A 22787-nucleotide genomic window follows, 5' to 3' on the forward strand; every position below is an offset into this window, starting at 1 on the left:
CACAATGAGAGAAATAATCCTTTTAAGGGAGAATTCCTCATTCCTAGCTCAGTTTAAGAACTAGCAGTTGGGACTGAGTAGATGGAATGTACCAGCAGAATAAATTTTAAAACACCAAGTACTTTCAAATGCAAATTAGCTGTAGAATGACAAATAAAACAAAAATAATAATAACTTCCCCGCCCACCTACGTTAAGGTTGAAAAGTCAAGTATCTGCAGGCTGGAAACTCCAGAATTAAGGTTGCCTTGTGCAGTCCTAATTCACTTCTCCTGCGTGATACAATTAAAATATATTTCCCCCATGGCCTCACCCCTTCAGTGGGCAGGATGAACAGAGCTATTCAGGATTTCTTTTTTCTACCTTTTGGAATCAATGTGTGGCCTTGGTTTTATTTATAGCGTGCAGTTTAAACTCTGCACTGAATACAGGATTATTCATTTCCTGGTGGGTTTCAATATAACGCTTATCAAGAAGTCCTCGCTGCAAAAACAAACATGTCTCATGACAAAAGCCCTGCCAATGAGGCAGGATGGTAGCATGGGCCCCTTCAGCAGAAGAGCTTAATCAGAATCAGAGGACCTACAAGACTGTTTCGATTAGTATGAGATCATCTGAATGCAACATAGTGAATAATATATTCTTGTTTTTAGCAAACCCTATTTTCTGAGAGAGAGCTCCAAAACTTCCACTGCCACGAGTTTTGTGTTTGAGAAACCATGTGTTTCCTTTCAGGGTCATCCACAGCATTTCCAAACCTCATTTTCTGTGGTTTACAGCATTTCCTTCTAAGATCTCTCGTCAAAAGACAAGCAAGGCCTAGTCTGGGGCTAAGCAGTGAAAACTGCAGGGCTAGAATATAATCGTTCATAGCTTACATGAATTTGGAAATTCACTTTTAAATTTGTAATTTAAAGAAAAATAAAATCAATCCCTGCTTTTATTTACATACTCTCTCATTTAGAAGTGTAATTGTAGGCTGATTATGTATATACACCTAAAACCAAAAAGCAATCATGTCTGCAACCAAAAATACTGGAACAACTTTGTAGGACTGGTTGAACAAAACAATACTCATGCTTTGAGTTGTTTTGTTTTGTTTTGTTTTTCCAGCAGTTAATCATGCATCAGCAAAGTTTTAAATAAATAATTCGGAGGCTATATAATCACTCTTCTTGCAGACAAACCAACTCACACCCAACCTTTTGATTTGGATCTAAGCTACAAATCAAGTAACTCTTATTTAGAAGTTACCTCTACAGAAAAAAAAAAAAAGTTACTTCAAGTTCCATCAGTATGAAAACCTTTCAAGAAATACAAATTTCAAGTTCATGCAAGCCTGCAATCCCACCTGCACAACCTCTCTTTCAGATAAATCAATTCATGATTCCCTGTGTCATACTGCTTGTTTTACATCACACTCTTAAAGAAAAGAGCAGATGTTAGAAATATTTAAGAAAAAAAAAAATGACTTACTGATCTGACAGCCATCGGGATCTCTCTCTTGGTTCACACTGCTTATCTCAAGCTGTTCCTCACTGAAACTCTCTTCAGAGAAGAGGATCTGACAGCTGAAAGAAAAATGCACAAAGCTTACAGTTTATACCCACAAGACTGGAAATTTGGCATGTCTGGAGGCTTTAGCATTATTATTATTACAAATACATTCTGGAATTTGTATTTTTGGCATAAGCAGAAGATTCGTTGTAGAGAATGTAGCTTTTTTTTGTTTTTAATGTGTTAAGTTAGCTTGGATTACTTCAAATTCAAGTATTTCAGCAATGACCACAAATAACATCCTTTTTTGATTTGATGTAGCAAAAAGAAAGCTAACAAACATGACTTTAGGTATCACTTAGCTACAACTTTCAAAACATCACCTTTATTATCTTAGAACGCAGCAACCTGAAAAACTGGCCCTCCTACAACCCGAGCTTGGTCAAGACAGACTTGTTAGTTATAGTTTCCTTTAATGAAAAACTATTTTAAAGTCAAAAAAGTTTAAAAGAAATAATAATGATCTCAAACCAGAGCTCTTAGTGTCCTGTTGCTTTTTTAAGAAGAACGTGCTTAATTCAATATGTAAGTTGTCTGCCTGTGACATTCCCCCAGTTCAATGCAAGGCCTCTGATTTATAAAGGCAGAAGTTGATGCTACACTCTCAATTGCCAGTGCATCCTCCCACCCATCACTACTCTTCAGCAGTGCCAGTTCTACACCTCCAATGTTGTAACAGCATCAGGGAGCTCCCACTGTAGACACAGGCCTTGCTAAGTGTTGTATAAACACAGCCAGGAGATTTAAATTACCACATGCTCAAAGAGATTGATGGAACTATTTTGCTGTTCTAGCAGGAGGATCACAAGGCATTTCACAGTTAGGTCTCTCTGGAAGGAAGGCTGTATTTCAGCTTTATTTTATGGATGGCTGAGTATAGCAGCACAACACAACAAGTTATGCTTTCTCTCTGAAAGTGGACACACACTAAACTGAAAGCTTGCTGAGGTTCCATTTTTGCAGACATTATTGCTAAAACTAACACAGTACCACAGAGAACCATAGGTCTGATGCCAGCATCTAGCTCTAGTTTAGAAGCACCCATTTCCTCAGACTGACCAAGAGCCTGGAAATCATTTCTACCACCAGCCACCTGATGCTCTCAGCTGAGCCCAATGTTTTGCTCACCCAGAGGAATGCACAGACACTTGCTAATATACTGGGAAACAGAAGTCAAGGTCATTTCATCCGTATGCCTCAAGTGATGCAACATTTGCCATGGCTACTATATAATGCACAAATTGCAGAGTAAAATCATCTTACTGCTAACATCTGGTCAAGTTTAAAACCGGAATCTTGTAAAGTTTGTAATTACATCTCCTTATGCTTTTTTGAGCTTTATTAATCTCAGCTTTTTTTTTTTTTTTAACTTCAATGAGTACATTTTCTGATTCATAGCAATGTTTCAATTAATCATTTCCATTATTACCCCTTTCATTGCCTAAAAGAAAGAAAAAGTAAAATTAAAAGCTCACAGAGTTTTAACCCTTTACATGACAAAGTGACGTAGGCTCTCAGAACCTCATCCAAGTGATGCTGTAATTCACTGGAGACTTTCCACTGACTTAGCTTTGGATCTGCCCCCAAAACAAGGGAGGCTGTGGTACAGCAAAGCCCTGGGGCAGATATTCCTCTTTAAGCATGTATTAAAGCTCCATCGCCATCTCTCATTAATCCATCAAGGACAGAGGAATTCAGTACCGTTCTCCCAGCCTTACAGAGCTCTGCAGGGTGTGCAGGGATCGGTGCCTGGCACTGCCCGGCCCGCCCAGCCCCATCCGTGCTGTGCAATGCTGCCTCTCGGTGGAGCTCAGCTAGAGGCTCAGCAAGGCTGCCAGCTGTTCTCTCCAAACCTGAACAGAAGCAGAACTAGGCTGTCTTTAGCTATTAAGGTGCCACTTCCTTGCTATTTCTGTCTGCCTGCTGCATGTGAAAAGGACTAATGTCATAACCTCCAGAGTATCACTGAAAGTAAAAGCTGCTGGTAGCTGGGCAGCCAGAAGCACAGAACCTGAATGTTTCATAAGCCAAGCTGAATATCCATAGAGAACAATTGCATGGTTTTGCTAATGAGCTAACTCAGCTAATTGGGTGATGAACTAATTCAACTTCTTACAAAACAATTCATGAACTCTTATTAATGATCAGTTATTCAGTGTTTGGAGACCTTCATTAATCACCACTATTCCTACTTGTTTTCTCTATTTATGCTATATGTGCAGTGTAAAGATAAACTTAAAAAAAAAAAATTAGCTGTGACTTTTTGTTCATAATCACAGCGATGGGAAAAACTCCAAAAGCATTCTCAGTGTTTTGTAGTTGTCAAGACACTTTATTTTCTCTCATTCCCAAGCTTCAGAAGCTTCCTCTTTGTGATTGCAAACAGATGAGGGTAGAACATGCAATTAAACTACAGCAAGTAAATTCCAATCAGTAGTGGCCTGCAGCAGCATCTCAGTGTTCACATCAGAAAGAGGCCAACTCTTAGTATGAAGCTGTCAGCAGGAAAAGATAAATTAAAATTGATTTTTAGAAGCAAATTCACTAACCTTCATTGCACCCAGGAAAATCTGTAACATCTGTTATTGATTACCTACCAAGGCTGGGATTTTCAACCATCCACTGAATTTGGGCATTCAAAATCCGATATGCAACTCTGAATACACCAGTGCAAAATTGAACGAGTTCTTCCCATGGGACAGAACAGCATTCCATAAAAGGGAGAAGTTCGTGCACCTCTCCACATTCATCAAGCAATATTATTAAGAATATAATATTTTGGGGCTTTTGACAGGCTGAAAGAGCTGGGGCTCTTCATCCTGGAGAAGAGAAGGCTCCGGGGGGACCTTAGAGTGGCCCTCCAGTGCCTGAAGGGGACTTACAGGAAAGCTGGCGTGGGACTTTTTATAAGGGCATGTAGCAACAGGACAAGGAGAAATGGTTTTAAACTGGAAACAGGCCTTTAAAATTTGAGGGTTCTGTACAACTGCAGCAGATTCTGCAGATTTACATCTTCCTGCCCAATCCTTACAGTCCTTCACAAAACAGAGATGGTAGATTCTCACATATATTAAGTTTTTCAGAAATGATCCCAGTAAAACCAGTGCTTAGTCATAACAGTTATTCAGTCACCAACGGGCACAAAGTACAATAGTGTTAGTTTTCATGCTAGCGTAGGAACTGCTAAATAAATATGGTGTAAGTTTAAGAGTTACCTATCCTGGTCTCATTTCAGGGATCACATTTCAAACCCAAGATCTTCCAAAGAAAAGATGGTGCCTCTCTGCAGACTGTGATGGTTCCAGCCAGTGCTACCACCACACTGCATCCCAGATGATCTGGAAGTGGTGGAGTGGTGCTGAGCCTCCTCGCACTCCGTCGGGATGCAGGCTTGCCACCAGTTCAGGTCAGCAGGCAGTACGAGAAGCTGGAGAAAAAGCACATAGCAATGTGAGGTACACCAAGCTTAACCAGGTAAAGGGCAGAGCAAACATGAGCATATCATTCTGGCTAAAAGCTTTTACATAGAAATAAAAATTGTTCTAGATGTGGAAAAGTTGGCAATCTTTATTCTAAAGTTAATGAGGAAGCCTGGCGTGCATGTGTGTCTATCTGTATGTATGTAGCTGAGTTCAAAACCAGGCATTTAGCAAAAAAGCCTGGTCATCAGCTCTTGATCGTTTCACACAGGCAATAAAATGCATCTCCCACATTTCCAAACACTCCTTTCTGTCCTTTGAATGCATTCAATCCCAAGAAACGGTTCTGAACATCTCTTCTAACAACTGTTTCTCCAACTGCTTCAAATCAAAGCTACATGATTGATTGTAAAGTAAGACATCCTCATTTAAATTACTTCCAATTTTCTATTTTTCTCTGAAAACCAAGTCCAGGCCACTGGTACAGTTGAGTGATGGACAAAAACTTTCCAAAACCAGCTAATATAATGTAACGAAAGTCATTTTGTAACACAGAAAAAATATGAGTACAGTTATACAAGTATTCCTGTTCCAAGAACCATTGTAAGTGGGTTTTGTTTTGATTTTGAAAAATCTCCAGTATCCCAGAGTAGCTGAGTAGACCACACACTGGAAAATGACATGTTTTTCTGGTCACTCTGTAATAAAAAGCATTTTTCTCTGAGAGACAGAAAAGGCCTTTTCAAGGTTGGAGAGGGAGTGCAATTGCAAGAATGAAATATCAGGAGTGAGGATTACAGTTACAGTTGTATGAGGATAATTTGGTCTGGTTGTCTGAACAGCTGTCAGGGAATTATGAACAGCTTCTACTTTATCATCTGGACGCACAAGACCTTAGGGCTAAAAGCAAAATCAAAGAGCAGTTTAGTTGTACCCACTGGTTCAGGTGTCCTGGGCTGCTGAGAGGTTTTGCAACGTGAAGTGTAGCACAGAAGAAAATCAACTACGAGAGTAAGGATCGACTGGGTTCAGATAGAGGGGTTTTTGCAAAGCTTGGTGTGATCTGGTTACACAGTAGGTCTGCAGGCAGATAATACATAATTACCTGCATCATTAAAAGGTGAGACCTTGCTCCAGGCTGCAGGCAATAAACTGCAGATAAGCCTGAGCTGAGCGTCAGCCGTGACTTTCTGGTGGCTTCACAGCACCCTGTGGTAAGCCAATTGCATAACCTGCTTTCCAGGTTATTTTACTGCAGTCATAGGGCAATTTTGGACAGCCTCCACCGAGTACATTTTTTTAACATTCTTTTTACTCACCAATAAAACAAAATAAAACATTTTATAGCCTTGATGTGTTTCTGGCACATTTTAAAACTGCTGCTAATAAAAGTTTTCCAAGATGAAACAAGGAAAAAATGACCAAGCTGTAGCAATATAAATATCTCATAACTTTTTTTTTTTTTTTTAAAGTTGGGCTTTACGTCAGGAAGCTGGGAGAGAGCATCACAGAATAAGATTGTGGTAAGAGAAAACTCATGTAAGCCCAGCTCACAAAGTGGAATAGGGCTATGTTCGTAGCAGCCACTACTAAATGTAGTTTGAAAGAATCATAGTTTCATGCACATTAAAGGCTTGCTCTTCTGACCACTGAAGGTGGTGACAATTTGCCAAGCGACCTCAGTGACACGTGAGCACACCCTAAAGAAGCAAACTGACTTGTATGCACTGCGCTGTGCAGGGAGGCAGCAGACTGGGCTCAGCTCTGCTAGCTCTCCTAGCTCTGATAGATGCTCCCTGGGTGATTTCTGCCCAATCTCCCTCAGGGCCTCCTCACCTGTTAAGAGGGGTGATCTGTCTCTGTCACATCTCAGAACTGTAACTATCTGTCTCCTGGCACGCCAGAGTCTTAATTTTTGGCATGGCTTTATGTGTAAATGTGATATAACGAGAAATGAATAATGCACAGCGTTAATAAGCCTAACTCCAGCATCACACAATGCTGCAATGACTTGTACACACTGCCCTGCCCACCTTCTGCAGGAGTACGCCTGCCAAATGCATGGCAAGTACTAAAGGTGCCTAAAGCACCAAGCTCTCCTGCAGCAGGCTGACTTATACACACAGTGCTGCTCCTCATGAGCATCGTCACTCCCAGAGCACGTTAGCTGGCTGGTTTTCAAGCAACCTTGAGCACGGTCCATCCTGACCAGAAACAAGTGTATCAAGTGACCTGCATGGATGAACAAGGGGCTCCTGACAAAATGCCCCCTGCGGTTCAAATGTGCTTTTCACTTCTGCCATCGGAGGCAGTGTAACATCTACAATGGTATGTATTATTTATTCCAGGCTACCAGAAAATGCTTGTTCTTGAATGAGTTGATTCTCATTCGTGAAACTGACCACCAGAGGGCGCCAGTACTGCTTAAAAAGCGCAAACCAAAGCGAATGAACCGGAATTTGCTCAGCCTCTATGGCTTCAAGGGCCTCGAGAAGGTTCCAGGTCACGAGTCACCCTCTCACAGAAAGCCCCAGGGTCGGGCAGCTGCATGGGTGCTGCAGCAGGAAAAAATCACCCAACTCCTGAGAGTGGCTTCCTCTACACATCACTTTTCTTACAGAACCCATTTCCTTAGGGTGGATGGGTAAAGGCTCACACATCCCCTGTTAATGCTGCTTTCTAGGTATGAAAGCATTTCCCAGGTGGCTAAGTAAGGAAAAGGAGGCACAGAAGCCTGATTTACTCGCTGACACATAGCGAAAAGGAGGCACAGAAGCCTGATTTACTCGCTGACACATAGCAACAGAGGACAATCATTGAGGAGCACTGAGTAATCACTGCTGGACTAAAACCACAAACAGAACTGACTGGCAGAGCTGTGTTTCAGCAAAAGCGAAGGTGCATCGATTACTTTTTCATATGTGAAGTTAGTATGAAAGACTGGTGGGCAGCCAAACGTTTAAGTTGTAACTCAAGTCTTTTTATCTCCAGGGTTTTTATGGAGAGCTGGAAGTTCTGCATACCAGACTGAAGGGTGCTGGGACAAAAATGGGAAAGGACCAAGGATCTGGGATGCTTTTACTCACGTGAAAGGGAAAGTGTTCAGAGATGAAGAGACAGCATGTGATGCTACCACAAAGTGAAGGTATCACCAAGGGGGAACTGTCCCTCTAGAAACATTCTCGAGCTATTTCATGTGTCATCTACTCCTACTTTACTATTGAAGATATGGATATTTGTGCTATTATTATTTTTTCTTCTTCAAGATTTCCTACATTCAGAGCTATTTAAGACAGACGAATAACTGAAGAGTTATTCTGTCTGGATATGAGATACACTGATTTCATAGGATGACATTCAGTTACTGAAGAAGCTTAAAGTTAATCATTATCTGCTCTCTGTCTCATGGGCTTGGATTATGCCCACTGGCATCAGAAGCAAGCACAACTTCGCCGTATTCTTACTGGTTAACAGACAGCTCACCTCAGAGAAAGCCACGTCTGTTTAGCATTACTGTCATACAGATTTGCTTCTCTGCCTGCAGAACAGAGTCTAACAACTACACATGCATTACGGCGTACCCATTACTGCTGTGTAGTTCTCCAGATAAAATTTTCTTATTTCTATTTTCAGTTATTTGGAAAACAGCCCAGGTAATTCCTTCTCTGTGTGTTTAATCAGTAGAACAACAGAACGAGAAAGGAATACATTTCTGCAATGACACCATTAACAGCCTTCTGGAGAGCAGTATTATCCCCACTGTGAGCCTCTACCACTGCCATCTGCCACAGGCCAGAAAAACTGGCCAAATGTCTCAAGTAAATGTTTCTGATAGGACGTGTTCCCACATCTAAGGACTACATCGCATTACAAAAATGTTTAAAGACGCCTGCATGCTTTTAATGCGTGCTTACAATCATTTTCTATTCATTTGCTTTTAAAATACATTGCTGTATTACTTACATTTTAGCAGCTCCAGAGATAAAAAGTCTTTGTTAGTAAGAAAACGAACTTCAGATAACACTATTGATTCTTTATATTCTTATTTTTGAAGGTTCTCCAAGAAAAGTATGATGGCTGGCAAAATACAAGAACGATCAATTATTTTTAATGATTATGCCAATCTATGCTTTGAGAAGTTTGAGATTGTGTGAAACACGGGATTACTTTTAGTAATCTGTGGGTAAGTTATCAATGCTCTCCTTACTGCAGTTGCATGGTTCTGCTCACAAAACTCTACAGAAGGGACACCACAGGAAAGTACATTGAGAATTGCTGGTAAAATTATAGGTGAATAGATAGATAGATACAGTTCTGTGCAGTCAATGACTGTGCCCCAAAATCTCAGTGGCCAGTTCCAGCCAAGACACTATTTCAGGACACATGAAATTCCAGTGGAGTTTTGAAAAACCGTCAGCTGGAGGAAAGATAGGCACAAAAGCCAGAAAGGCAGTCAAAATGCAAGGAGGACATTACATGGTGGAACAGCACCAGCAGGTCAGTTTGCTATGGCCGGTCAGCAACACGCTGCTTCCAACAAGCTACAGCCAAGCAGCATGAGAGCAGCCAGAAGCCAAGGGGAGGAGAAAGAAAAAGGGGCCTGGAGAGGACAGAGAGATTAAGAGACAACTCCTGCATGGACTCAATCCATATTAGGATTTAGGATATTAGCAAACTTGTTAGCTCTGCTTTTCAAATAACTAACTCTGTGTACATCTACACAGTTCCTGAAAAAGGTTACAAAACGGGAGAACATGCACCAGGACTGAAGCTTGGTGGAAGTGGAGCATAGAATGCAGCACACCATGTAACTAAAGTAAAATTTAAATTGAATTTTAAATTGTGTGAAGTGAGAATTTTTAGCAGACTGATTAAACTTTTCGTCCTGCTCTTTAAACAGAAACACAGCTTTGTAACCATGCCAGTTCCAACTGGCACATCAAATTCATTCAGTAGCTGAGGCAAACTGATTTCAGACCACTAGTGCATATTCAGGGATCACATGCAATGAGAGATGCTTGACGTAACCCTCTGTTGTGACAACTTAATACTCCTTGTAATTTAAATACTCCCTTGAAAAATACTGTGTAACTGCTTGGGTAAGAAAATGTCCAGGTTAATCTAGAAACAACCAGTAGAATCCTGGTCTAGTGAAATGAACTCAGTTTTTCAGAGTGACTTCAGTGACTCATAAACACTCACCCACCTCAAGCAAAGACATCAAAGACAAGAGATGCTGGACAGGACACTATACTGAATGCTGTGTGTAACCTCTACGAGCACCTCAAGGAATTTAAGGGAGGCATATTGCATAAATGTTTGTGGTTTTTATAAGAAAGCTTTCATGATATACTTAGAAGAAATGATGCAATATTTTCAGATACACCTTAATCCAAAAGCTCCTCTCCACTATCTTCCTGCATTGCCTACAATCTAACAGTTGCACTGTGCACGTGCTCTTATGTATTCTTACAGACTCACACAAACGTATGGCACTCTTACAACAACACCTGGCACACTGAGCAGCATGGTAACAAGTATTCATTCGGTAATTATGCTTCTACTTCTATCAAGGGCTTAGCAATTGTGCATAAACTGCAGAATTATCACTTTGTTTTTAAGGTACGGTTGGAATTTCCCTAATGAGTGGCTGGGGGGAACCTGTTGATCCACACAGCCAGGCAGACATGGATGCTGCTGAGATATACTCATCATGTATTGTCCTACTCCTGCTCTTCCTCCAAAATCACAGCTAAAATGGCACAACTTCTCGTTGTGTAACAAAAAACACAGTAAGCCAGCTGCACTGTAGAACACTTACCACAAGTGCCTCCTTTTGCACCATTGTAAAGGTGAAGAAATGTTATTTGCTCTGTCCATGCAGCTCTGTCCAGACCTGTTTCTATTTTCCTTTTTTACTCAGTTCTCAAAATTTAATTTAGAAATTTTAATATATATATTAAAATATATTCTCTTTCTGCATTATTTTAAGTTTTATGCAGCAAATTTTGTTTCTTGTTATTTTGGATTATATGGAATAGCTAGATACGATTAGAGTGATTCTAACCTTGCCAGCACACATTTCAAGTGATTAAAATCTATTTGCAAATTCCGTTTTCAATCTTTTCATCATTTCACTTTTCATTACCACACAGCTGCTATTTGAAGAGATAAGCACTGTTTTAAAATGGAAAGTGATTCAAATATTCCAAGAGCACCACTTAAACACTAGGTTATTTCATGGCTGCAAGTTAGGATGATGCTTTACTATTTAAGTGTGGAGTAGAGTTGAAGTGACTTCTCGAAGATGACAACTACCATCCAGATTTACACTACAGGAGGTTTCTCTCCACAGAGCAGCCAGGAAGACTCCAGAGTGTAAATTCAGATATGAAGAAAACCAAACTGCAGAGGTTCATAATGCCCTGGATGAATGGCTTTCCAAATATACCTGAAGGATGAAATATCTCTTGATACAAAAAATACCCACATTGCTTGTTTTGTTGGCTTAAAGTACTTAATAACTTTTAACAGTGTCTGTGTGCATTCTTAATGAGTAAAAATAAAATTTTAAACCCCAAAGTGCAGAACTTTATTGAATGTTTGGAAATGTATGTACCAAAATATCTACTATCTTACCAAAACAATTACTCTGTACATTCACAACTGCACATTTATATACAAACTGGATTGGTACAGATGAATTAGGGCTGCGTGTCACACTGTGTGAGCATACTAAAGCAAAGAACTCAGTGAGATGAAGTGTTCTAGTGTTCTCCAAATGCCAGAATCTTTCCAACACGCTGCTGATAGATAATGCTGCACTTCCCCCGTTATTGTACCTTTCAAGGCCTGCCTGCACAGTGATGTGCGTTTATGTGAAGTGCACCTGACTGCACTCAGCCACTGCAACAAAATACATCCTTTCTTCACTGCTTCCATTAACTGTGGTATCACAAAAGAGACCTGCATAGACAAAAGATTTGATTAGCCAGTGTTTTTAGAAGGAGCAAATGTAGATAATGCAGGAATAAAGTTTCAGTGACAGAGGCACTTGACAACAAAAACTGAGGAAGGTGGGAAAGCTTTACAAAGCATTGCCCTGGGACAAACCTCCCCTTCACTCCCACCCCAGACGCTTTTACTGCAGTCTGTATCCTTAATTCTTCCCTGTCCTCGTGCATTTTCACTTATTCTGCACTTGACTTTATGAAGCAAGGTACTTCTCCTCTCATTACAGCCTGTTTGCTTCCCAGGCTAGATGTAAGTATCCGGCAACAGGTAAGTTTCTCTTCAGACCCATTCTCAGATACATGGGCAAAGATTTTAAAAGCTCTAAGATGCTGTGGAAGATACTAAATAGTCAAGTCATCCTCAGAAATCTTCTGCCATTTTAACACTAAAAACCTAATTCAGCCAAATTAAGAAGGCAGAAGGTCAGACCTTCTGAAAGTCTTTTATGTTCTATGAATACCACCTCGTATTCTTCATGAAAGACTGCTTTGCTTCAGTTTTGCTGAATATACATAACTAAGAAAATATAAATACTCAGTAAAGCCAGCACAAAAGCTTTTTAAAATGTGTACTTCCGTTATTTCATTTCACCATAAATATTCCTTACCTGTATTTTTGGATGCCATATGTTCAACAGGAGCACTAGCACTAACTTGCCACGTTGTTTTAACCTCCTTCTGGCCATGCCCACTGGTGATGTCCACCTTCCACATTTCTGGGTGATCACTGATAGAATAATCGAAAGATGTCCACATTCAGTCAGGTGCTCAGATCTGAATCCACAACCTGAACTGAACGCTACAAACATGGAAGGTGATCTTACTTCTGATAGAACTTCTTGACAAGGGCTGGTCTGATCGGCAGCTGAAACACTTGCTTCTCATTCAGAGGGTTTTCTTTATAATATTTCAGGCAAGTTCTAGAGTAGTATGAATCAACAAGTTACATTCCTTGGATGAATGCTGGTGCAACACTGCATAAACCTCATGCAAAAGTAATTAAATCCTCAGACTGCTTTTTGCTTTTTTTTTTTTTTTTTTTTGAAGTTTACTTACTACTATCAAAGAGAGTCTGTCTGTTAATGCTATTTATAAAGTAGAAATGAAATAATTACTGTGTCAAAGGGAAGAGGTTCTCATGTTTAAACTGGAGTAAGACTGTACAGCTGACCATTATTTCCAACATATGATGAAGCTTTTGAACACGATGAACTTGCTCTTGTAGATCTACTGATGTGGAAACGAAGTAATCCTGGAAAAGCAAACAGCTTCTGCTCTTAACCAGACCCTCAATTTCTACACACAGCCTGCTCTCTGCTTACTAAAATCATTTTGTTGTTCTTTGAAGAAGTAAATATATAAAGAATGGCCCAGCAGAGTCAGAACAAAGTCAGAACTCTGGTGCCTGCCAATGACTAATACCAGACAAATGGGAAACATATGAATAAGAAAACAACATAATGACATTTCTGCCCTATTCTGTCCCATTCTCATTATTTGCAATTCAGCTGCTCAGCTTATGGGGAAGTTACCCCCCCACCAACTGAGGGTGCTGTACATTAAGAGTTAAAAATAAAGAATCTCACCAAATAGGTTAACGTCGTGAGTTCCTGACCTGGAAAGTGAACAGGAAAAGAAACAATTATCAGATATCATCAGGTGAAATACATGAACAGCCAGGTAACCTACCAGCAAATTCTACTTAAGGAAAACAAGTGCAGCCACTAAGATGGAAGATGATGTTATTTATCAGTATGGTTACTAATGCAGAACAAGGAGCACAGCCACTGAAGCGGCAGGGTAGGGGCAGTATCTTACATGCTGCCAAGGCTCCATGGAAGCACCACACAGAAAGCCATGCCATGCTTTGAGACAACCACCCTCCCTGGGACACCCAGGTTTAGATATAACAAATATGAAAATGAAAGATCAAGTGTGACAAAGCAAGAAATAAATTAAGAAAGAAAGAGTTGAAGGAAATGGATAAGTACAGCGGCAAACATAACATCCCTTCTGGATTCAGAAAAAAAAAAAAGAGCTGTAATACTAAAAACAAAGGCATGATGCTGTCAAGAAAAGGTACATTACAAAAACTGTTCCAGCCCAGCTTTTGTTTGGATTATACAATGTGCACTAAAAATAAATATAGAAAAATTAAAAATCTACATAGTACGGACTGTACAGACACAGCTATTACATATAAACACCCTTGCCTGATTTCCTTTAACCCACGTAGACCATAGAAGAAAGGGCAGAAAGAGCAAGAAGGTCTTAATTTATCACCTACAGCAGACAGGTAAGAAAACAGAACAGCCCCGTTACACACATCTGACACTGTGTTACAGTAAGTTTAACCATGAGATTTTTTTCAGTTAGAAAAAGAAATGCAGGGTTATACTAAGTGCAGTTATTTGGAAACAAGTTCAGTTTTTTATTTTGGGAAGACACACACAGAGCATGAGAGCACAAACACCGAGGAGGCTGGGAACAGCACTGCAGCAGCTGGCGGGCAGAAGTGAAATCGAAGCCACTGGAACCTGCCTTTATTTCCTGTGCAGAGCAGCCTTTGCCCACGCATCTCTAACCATGACAACAGATTCCTGGCTCACCTATGAAAAAGCTGACATAATCCTTCTTCATCTTATCCAAACCAATCTCCAAGAGCATCTGAATCGGAGTGATGCCACTGAGGGACACGGCCTCCACCTTGCCATGGTAAGACTGCTGGACCAGTTTACTGAGCAAACTGCTACTCCCTTGATGAATCTGAAAGTTAAACAAGTTTTTCTGTGGGGCAACCGTGTACAAAACAGCACGGTATTATTTAGAAATGCAACACCATGGAAACATGCAAAGTGTGACAAGCAAAAAAAACCTCAACAAAACAACATGGAAATAAGGGCAACTAAATAATAAGAGCCAGACTCTGCTTCGAGTAACTGAAAAGGATAAAATTACTGTGAAATAGATTACATACCCATGGCTGTATTTCACCGTGCTCCAGGAATTTTATGACCAGCGTGAGACACTCCACCAACTCCTGATAGGAACAGACACCTTCAGAAAAAATGATGACGTTTTATTTATCTATCCAGGCTTTCCCTTTGAAAGGTGAGATGTGAAACAAGCGGAAATAAAAAGGCAAGAAAACTTCACAGTGGCTGAGAACAAGGGGGGGTGAAGGGGAATAGTTATAGTTTACAGAAGCAGGAATGTGGAGCTCGTTAGAAAATAAGGGATGGCAGACAGTGTGTCTGGGGCAGCGAGGGGGATGAAGGCCATAAAGATGTGGTTTGAGAACAGCCCAAGGACGTTTGGCAGGGAGGTGAGCCAACGTCCACAGGGCGAGGAGAAACTGGTTTGGGGGGAGAACCCCTGAAAGGCTGGGAGTTCACAGCCAGAAAGGTCAGGAGCCTTGGTGAGGGAGACAATAAAACTACATCCCACATACAACAGGGGAGGCTCTGCGTCTAACAAACTCTTGGGGTGTGAGGAGTCTGTATGGAATTCCAGGACAGCTACTGACTGTGTATCAGTTCAGCCTGTGTCTGTAGCACCAGCTCTCCAGGCAGGTGCAGGTCAGGCAGATCTGTCCCCCTTGCACCCGCTGCACTGGACAAACCCTGCCTGCTTTGTAACCTTACTTGGGTTACAGAGTTTCATTCCGTGCGTCACCTTCAGCTGCTCAGTAACAGCAGCCCAACAGTACTTGCAAAAACACAACTGCTCAGTTAAAAAAAAACAGCCAAAACGTCCCTGTTCATTGCAGGGGAGTTGGAGTGGATGCCCTTTAAATGTCCCTTTCAGTCTAAGGATTCTATGACAGATGGCACTGCATTTTTGTGAAGAATGTAAGTCCTTCAACAAGAACGACCAAGTATGTAGCTTTATCAACTTTAAGTCTTTCAGATCTAGAAAGTCACTCTGACAGATCACTAGTTTTTAGCTACAGAGCAGGCACACACTCCTGACTTTTTAGTACTGTTATAATCCTAAAGAAATACAGTGTCTCCTGCTAGATCTTGAAATGCCTCCCTATCTTGTAAGAGAGTGCATGGTCTTACATACCTAAAATTAGTTCCTTTAGAAAAAAGTAACGATTTTCTGAAGAGCTGAACAGTACATAAAACTCAGAGAAGTTTACTTTCATTTTCTCAAGAAAGTAATACAGTGTTGTAGGTACAGAGAAGAATTAAAGGACAGAGAATGGGTCAAAAAATAAACCAACCACAACAACTAAAAGCCACCACAACAAAACACTACACTTACTTCTCATTTTGCACCATAATTGTTCAGCAAAATCCAGGTCTCCTCGTTCACTGAAGATTGATTTTATTGAACTGTCCACTGCAGCAGTGTCACTTTTGATACTCTGAAAGAGTTTAAATGAAAAATGATGCTTAAGATTTAAAGACCTTCAACTAAAGTTAAAAAGGAAGGGGAAGAAGCATACCAAAATAGTCCAAGTATCTCCAAGATTACCAACTGAATGCGAAACTATATGGAAATTACACATAATGGACACAATGGATGTGCCCAGAAAGGGAGATTTTCTTGACAGGAAAAACTACAGTGGACTTTCCATCAGAGAACAGCCATGGAACTTCTAATTTTGCCTTTCGAGCAATTTCTATTATTTCTAAACTGCAAAAGCAGAAAGCTACAGATCTTTACATCATTACATCTATGTACTCACATGTCTGCATAAGCAATGTACAAGACATAATCAAAATCTGAAATAACTACCTGCCAGAGGAATGAGATGACAAAGAAACAGGTAGGAAATTGCATATACCTCCATTTCATTCTTATTTCCTGATACACAACACCCATCCAGTTTCTTCTTCAAATCTAGGAAAGGAGAAAATAAACGTCACCATCATGGAAGAACAGCCCAACCAACCACCCCTGGGGCTGGTTATAAACTGCTGGGCATGCACCAGAACTGACACTGAAATGTAAAATAAAAATGAAACTGAAATGTATCCACTTTTAAGTTGTTTCTGCTGGGCAAGCATTTGGTTTGAAATACACATGTATTGCTTTCTCAGTAGGCTTTACTGTGACATACACATTTCGCTGTCCTCCTTCACAGCGTCCTTTAGCTAAGCATTAACTCCCCATGCTCCAGGGCTGAAGCAGTGAGGGGTGACCAACAGGCTAATTAGTGCCTCTGGTTTTCTCCAAAATTTATTTGTCAAAGGTAATTTCTGTTTCCAAGTTCTACCTCCGTATTCATTTGTGAAAAACATACAGTTGCATCTGCAAACCTTTTGGTGTATTCACTTGATGTTCTTTCTAGGTTCACTTGGTAAAACCTTCAGCTTCTGGTTAGACTGCTATGGCTCAGTTTGAGCTGCTTTCAGCAGCTGCCAGCAGCTGGGAGTGCTTCACTTTAAGCTGTCAAAGAACTGCTGTCTGCCTCTGCTCCCTGGACACTTTGCACCTTCAGATGTTCATGTGCACGCCAAGTAACTTGAAAGACGCACACAGAATTCATTCAACTGCCTTCTAAACATGACTATCTTATTTTGTAAGAAACAATTATTACCTTTATTTCCCTTCGTACGAGATATTGGGACTAATTACTAATGCTTTCTGCGAGTTATTACAGCACAGAAATTACAATCTCTTATTCTAACACTTCCGAAGTTTTATGTTGATTTTCTTTTGCTTCTGTGAAAGGTGACATCCCTCCCTTCCCACATAACAAGCAACAATTACCCAGCAGAAATCCCTGGACCAGCTCAAAAGCCGGTTGGGTCTCTAAGGGCTCAGGCCACTCCGTCACACCCGTCTTCAAGCCTTCAGCCAAAGCCTAAAAGCAGCATCAAAAGCAAAACAACACCCAGCAGTTACTATGTGAGGTTCTGCATACATCACTCTTCAAAATGTAGGTAACTTCCCCAGGAAACACAGCTCTGTAGAGCCATGGATTTTGAAGCCTCTCACGTTTCCTGGCTTCGGCATTCCTGGTTTGTCCTTTGAGCACTGAAGATTCGTGAAACCAAATTCAAAATTTATTCTGAACACTTTCAAATATCTTTGAGAAACCATATGGAGTCCTAAACAGAGTAATTAACACACACACACACACACACACACACACACACACAAAAAAAAATCACCATTCCATGCATATCTGAAACTGGAATTTCTCATTTTTACTTACAAGGAGAAACTGCAGCTCTCTATAGAGGGGATACACAGGACTCCTGGGGTCCCCAGACTCCAACATAATATTCTGAAAGTTCCAGAAGATTATGTCAGATTCAAACTTTAGAAATCAGGTATCTTAAGATTTTCACTGAGGAAATACAGATGAATGAACAGTTTTTCTTACGAATACGCTATACTGCTTACGTAGAATATTCCTTACATAAACAACAACCACAAATGGCAAGAGCCAAATGTATTTTCTACCCCCTGCACTACTAATGAGGTCAGCAGAGAAAAGAGCCTGGGCTCCTTACTGACCAGCGTGGCAGCCGAACAAAGCGGCGGCGCCTGCAGAATCTTATCCACAGAGTGCCAGGTGACATCGACAGAAATACTGCTTTCCGATCCCAGAGTTGTGTCATCCATTGCAGCAGCACTGATAAGTTCATACTGAGCAAATCCTTTTGTTGTCACCTAGAATGAACAGATTTTACAAATCTTTAAAACACAACACAGCACTGTTCTGTACTCGTGCAAAATATTTTTTGGAAGCATTTCACACAAAGGAAATATTGGCTAAGTAAGGAGAAACAGAGACAAATCAGAAAGCCCAAATGTTACTTCTAAAGAGATTACGATACTGTAGCGTTGTGCTGATTCTCTAAATAGTATCAACAAAGCTTCCCTAAATCAGAATCATAGATAGAAAACAAACTATAAGCAATGCCAGATGAAAAAGACCTACAACAGATGAATGGTGTTTGACTTTGTGCGCCGTTTTGAGTTCTTCTAGGTTCACAAAACAGGTTTTATCAGCGGTGGGACCTGCAAAAAAGAATAAAAAAACGCAAGTTATATTTGGCATGTAGAATTAGTTCTTCAGTATTGCATTCAGCTTCACGTTGTCCTCCAGCAAGGAGTACTGTTTCTTGTATTTAAGCTTTTATTTTCAGTAGGATCACATTTAAATATCTATTAAGTCATTGCACCTGAGCGAAGGTAGGCCTTCAGGCACTGTTGCATACAAGATATTTAAAAGTTACTTCCTCACTGCACACAGACATCTTTCTCTTTTCAAAAAAACAAGCAAGGATTAGAAGCAAGCAGTACAAGCCAACATCACACAAAGGCAGCACCCACATGTTAAGTTTTTCCTCATTTTTAAGCCTTCCTCATTCAATTTTGTACGTAGCGTTATAACCTCACCATCACACGTAACCGTATGCAAACTGATCCCTGTGATTTTGTTTCCAGCTTTGAGAGGCTCAGCTCCAAGCCAGTAAGTGTGCTCAGGGTCGGAGCCATCACACCGTATCCAGAGGGGCGGAAGCACAACCTGTTCACTGATGTTCAGATGGGTCATGTTTGGATTCTGTGCCATCGTATACAAGGAAATAAGCTGCCTGGAGATGTGAACAGGAAAGAACTGGATATCAGCAAGTATAACAAAACTTATCTGTTATGTAAAACACTGAATAATAGAATCATAGAATCACCAAGGTTGGAAAAGACCTAAAAGATCATCCAGTCCAACCGTTCACCTATTACCAATAGCTCCCACTAAATCATGTCCCTCAACACCACAGTACCACAGCAATACCACAGTAACAACTCCTGTCTGCCCTGCCTCATCAGCACACACAACACCATTTTACAGAAAGGATGCAGTTTTGTAGACATCTTCCTATGGGTAATCTATGAAGGAAAAGAAATATATCATAATTCAAGACCAGGCTGGATGTGGCTCTGGGCAGCCTGGTCTGGTGGTTGGCAACCCTGCACATAGCAGGGGGGTTGGAACGAGAGGATCATTGTAGTCTTTTTCAACCCAGGCCATTCTGTGATTCTATGATAATTGGAAAAATATTTCATACAATATAGTACACATGAAAAAGTCCTAAACATATAACTGAATTTTAAAATTAAAGGATGCTAAAGGGATAAGTGAGTTAAGCAAGCAAGTCACCACGATTCACTACCCTGTTCTTGTATTTGTATTTTTGTATTTTATTCTAATTATTCTTATTAGAATTATTCTTAACATATTATTATTCTTAATATATTGTATTCTTGTATTTTAGTAACAGTCGAAAGATCAAATCCTGATCAGATTTCTCAAACTGAAGCTCTCAGAAGGCAGGCACTTCAGTCCTCCCAAGCTTTCTGTGCACACCTGCAGTGAGGCAGTCCCCTTAGCAAGGTGGGACAGCTCACAAGTGCTTTTCCAGCACCAGGACTTCAGCTACACTTTGCAAGGTTGCCATTCTGCAGAAAGAACAATGCTCGGGTCACCATTAAATTGGTAAGTATTTAACTTTGGGGGATCAAAAATAAAGCAGGTGGTGAATATGAGCAAGAGAGGCAAAAGGAAAAGGAAAAGCGCCCAGAAATGAGCAGAGGGAGGCAGCCGTGCGAGCACCCACTTTGCTCTCTGGACAGGCAGCGCAACCGGGCCGGTGTCCCCCGTGGGTGTGAGCTGAGAGGTGTGCAGGGCGTCCTCTGCTCCTGGTTCTCCTGTTGAGTCGCTGCCCTCACTGCGGCCCTGCAAGAGCAATGCACGACGCGTGAGACTATTGGACGGCAAGAAAACAGATGACGTTCACAAGTCTGACACTAAGAGGCACGCTTACTGCTTGCTGCAGGACGTACAGCGTGCTGCTTCCATTCCAAAATCTTCCAACTGGATTTTTGCAGCTATCATCAATGAAACAGATCTCTACATCATCCTGGAGAAAAGAAGATAATAATACAAATACGCTACGCATATAAAGCTCAGCTGCTCTGAGGCGCGCGGCTGCAGCCACCACGCGACCCGAGAGAGACCATCCGCTGAAAACATCTTTCAGTCACTTCACCTTCGAGTTTCTCTCGAGAGCTGCGTTTGCAGACACCGCACAACTCACAGCCGCGGCTGAGCGAAGGAATCTCGGATTTGCCCGGCCGCCTCCCGCCGCCCTCCTGAGGGGCGTTTGAAGGGGCGCTTTTTCCCGCCCGCGCGCCATTCCCGCCGCCCCCTCAGAGCGGGAACCTGAAGCGTTATTCCCGCTCACAGCTTTACCTCAAAGAGACACGGGCGTTCAGGGACACTTTCCTTCCCCTCTTCATATATCCTGCAAGAACAACGAGCATTAAGGCGCAGCAGCTGCGTTTGGCTGGCGCTTTTTCCCTCGCCGAACGCTCCGTTTATCTGCGTATCCCCCAAAGCGCCGCTCCAAACGCACGCCCTCAGCGCCGTGCCCACACGGCCGCACCCCGCTCCCGCCGCCCCGTCTCGCACCGCCGCAACGCCAGGTACAGCTCCACCGCTGCCGCGCGCCGCCGTTCCGCTCTCATCGCCGCGCGCCTCAACCGCCGCCGGAACTACATCCACCCACTGGGCCGTCATTTTTATTTCTAATTTTTAATTTTTTTTTCCAGCGCCCGGCGGTGGGTTTTATTCGGTTTTATTCTCTTCGCACCCTCTCCCGTAAAAAAAAAAAATATAATAATAATAAAATAAAATAAAAAAAGCTCTCTTAAAAACTTGATTTTGGTGACGGAATGGCACGTCACGCCGAATCCCTCCGCCAGAAAAGAGTCCCTCAGGGCGGGGGATGGCGGCGGCGCCACAGGGCGGGGGGGGGGGAGAGCGGGAGGGGAGGGGGGGAGAGCGGAGCGGAGCGGAGCTGCACAGCGCGGTGTGGGGTCGCTGAGGCGACGCGTGAGGGCAGCGAAACCCCGGGGGGGGGAGGGAGGGCGGGGCGCAGCGCAGCGCGGAGTGATACTGCAGCGCTGGTAGCGGCGTCGGCGGTACGCGAATTTCCTTTTCCGGTTGGGCAGCGGCGGAGGCAGGCGGGAGCACGCGGGGTCTGCGCTGCCGTCATGGTGAGGAGCGGTCCGGAGGGGTGCGGGGGGCTCTGGGCGGTGCGGACTCAGAGCAGAGCGTGGGGAGAGCGGAGGCCGGGGGAGCTGGGCCGGCAGACGGGGCAGCGCCGCGTGCAACGCGAGGGCAGCGGGCGGACAGCAGGCGGGGGGGGGGGCGGCCGCCATCTTGGGGCCGCGTGGAGCCGCGGAGCAGAGCCGGGGTGGAGAGGGGCGTTGGGTCTCGGCACTGGGGTCCGTTCTCACGGTGCTCTCAGCACATCTCCTAGGCCGAGAGACAGCAGCCGCACCGAGTTGAAAGAAAGATTTCTTTAGCAGATGTTCCCGGTAGCTGTGGGAGTGTGATTGTTGTTTTGTTTTTTTTTTTAATGCACTTTTTTTTTTTTTTTTTTTACTTGAAATAAAGTACTAAAGAGTTCGGTCTGATGCACTTCAGATCGTGATCCAGGCCTTTCCTCCGTTTATATGCGGTGTGCTTTTGTCTTGGGGCTTCAGACTGTGTGAGCTGAACTTTCCCAGACCTCTGAGCAGGGTCACCGCGGAGCTGTGAGCACACAGAGCTGCTCGGTGGGCACGCTTGTTTTGCTCTGATACGGAGTTAACCTGGCTGTAGTCATTGCAGGTATTAGAGCCGTTGATTTAGGCAGCACAGCTTTTATTCGTAACCCGAATTTCAAGGCTTTGAAAAACTGATAAATACAGGTGGGTTCTGTAGGTGCAGTTGTTCACAGCGAATGGAAACCTGTTGAGAAGGTGCAGAGCTGCAGTTGTAGGCTCAC

General features: G+C 42.3%; 2 protein-coding genes across 2 annotated transcripts; one reads left to right on the top strand and one right to left on the bottom strand.

Moving 5' to 3' along the window:
- Window positions 1–7422: 7422 nt before the first annotated feature.
- On the top strand, window positions 7423–9935 carry LCTL (lactase like; the record flags this gene model as incomplete). Its single annotated transcript, XM_079541093.1, is given in 8 exon segments — window positions 7423–7470; window positions 8325–8429; window positions 9030–9080; window positions 9082–9114; window positions 9120–9147; window positions 9700–9764; window positions 9768–9782; window positions 9876–9935. Coding segments are annotated over 8 exon segments (405 nt in total).
- Window positions 9936–11849: 1914 nt separating this feature from the next.
- On the bottom strand, window positions 11850–22176 carry ZWILCH (zwilch kinetochore protein; the record flags this gene model as incomplete). Its single annotated transcript, XM_079541094.1, has 18 exons — window positions 11850–11941; window positions 12597–12715; window positions 12813–12908; window positions 13104–13240; window positions 13575–13603; window positions 14598–14754; window positions 14966–15045; window positions 16258–16360; window positions 16784–16839; window positions 17713–17806; window positions 18161–18232; window positions 18466–18621; window positions 18893–18972; window positions 19354–19550; window positions 20571–20689; window positions 20778–20873; window positions 21206–21507; window positions 21912–22176. The coding sequence occupies 18 exons, from the start codon at window positions 22174–22176 to the stop codon at window positions 11850–11852; spliced, it is 2250 nt and encodes a 749-aa protein (XP_079397220.1).
- Between the last annotated feature and the right edge of the window lie 611 nt (window positions 22177–22787).

Source organism: Tetrao urogallus (genome assembly GCF_951394365.1).
Source record: "Tetrao urogallus genome assembly, chromosome: 11".
In the NCBI taxonomy this organism is placed as follows: domain Eukaryota; kingdom Metazoa; phylum Chordata; class Aves; order Galliformes; family Phasianidae; genus Tetrao; species Tetrao urogallus.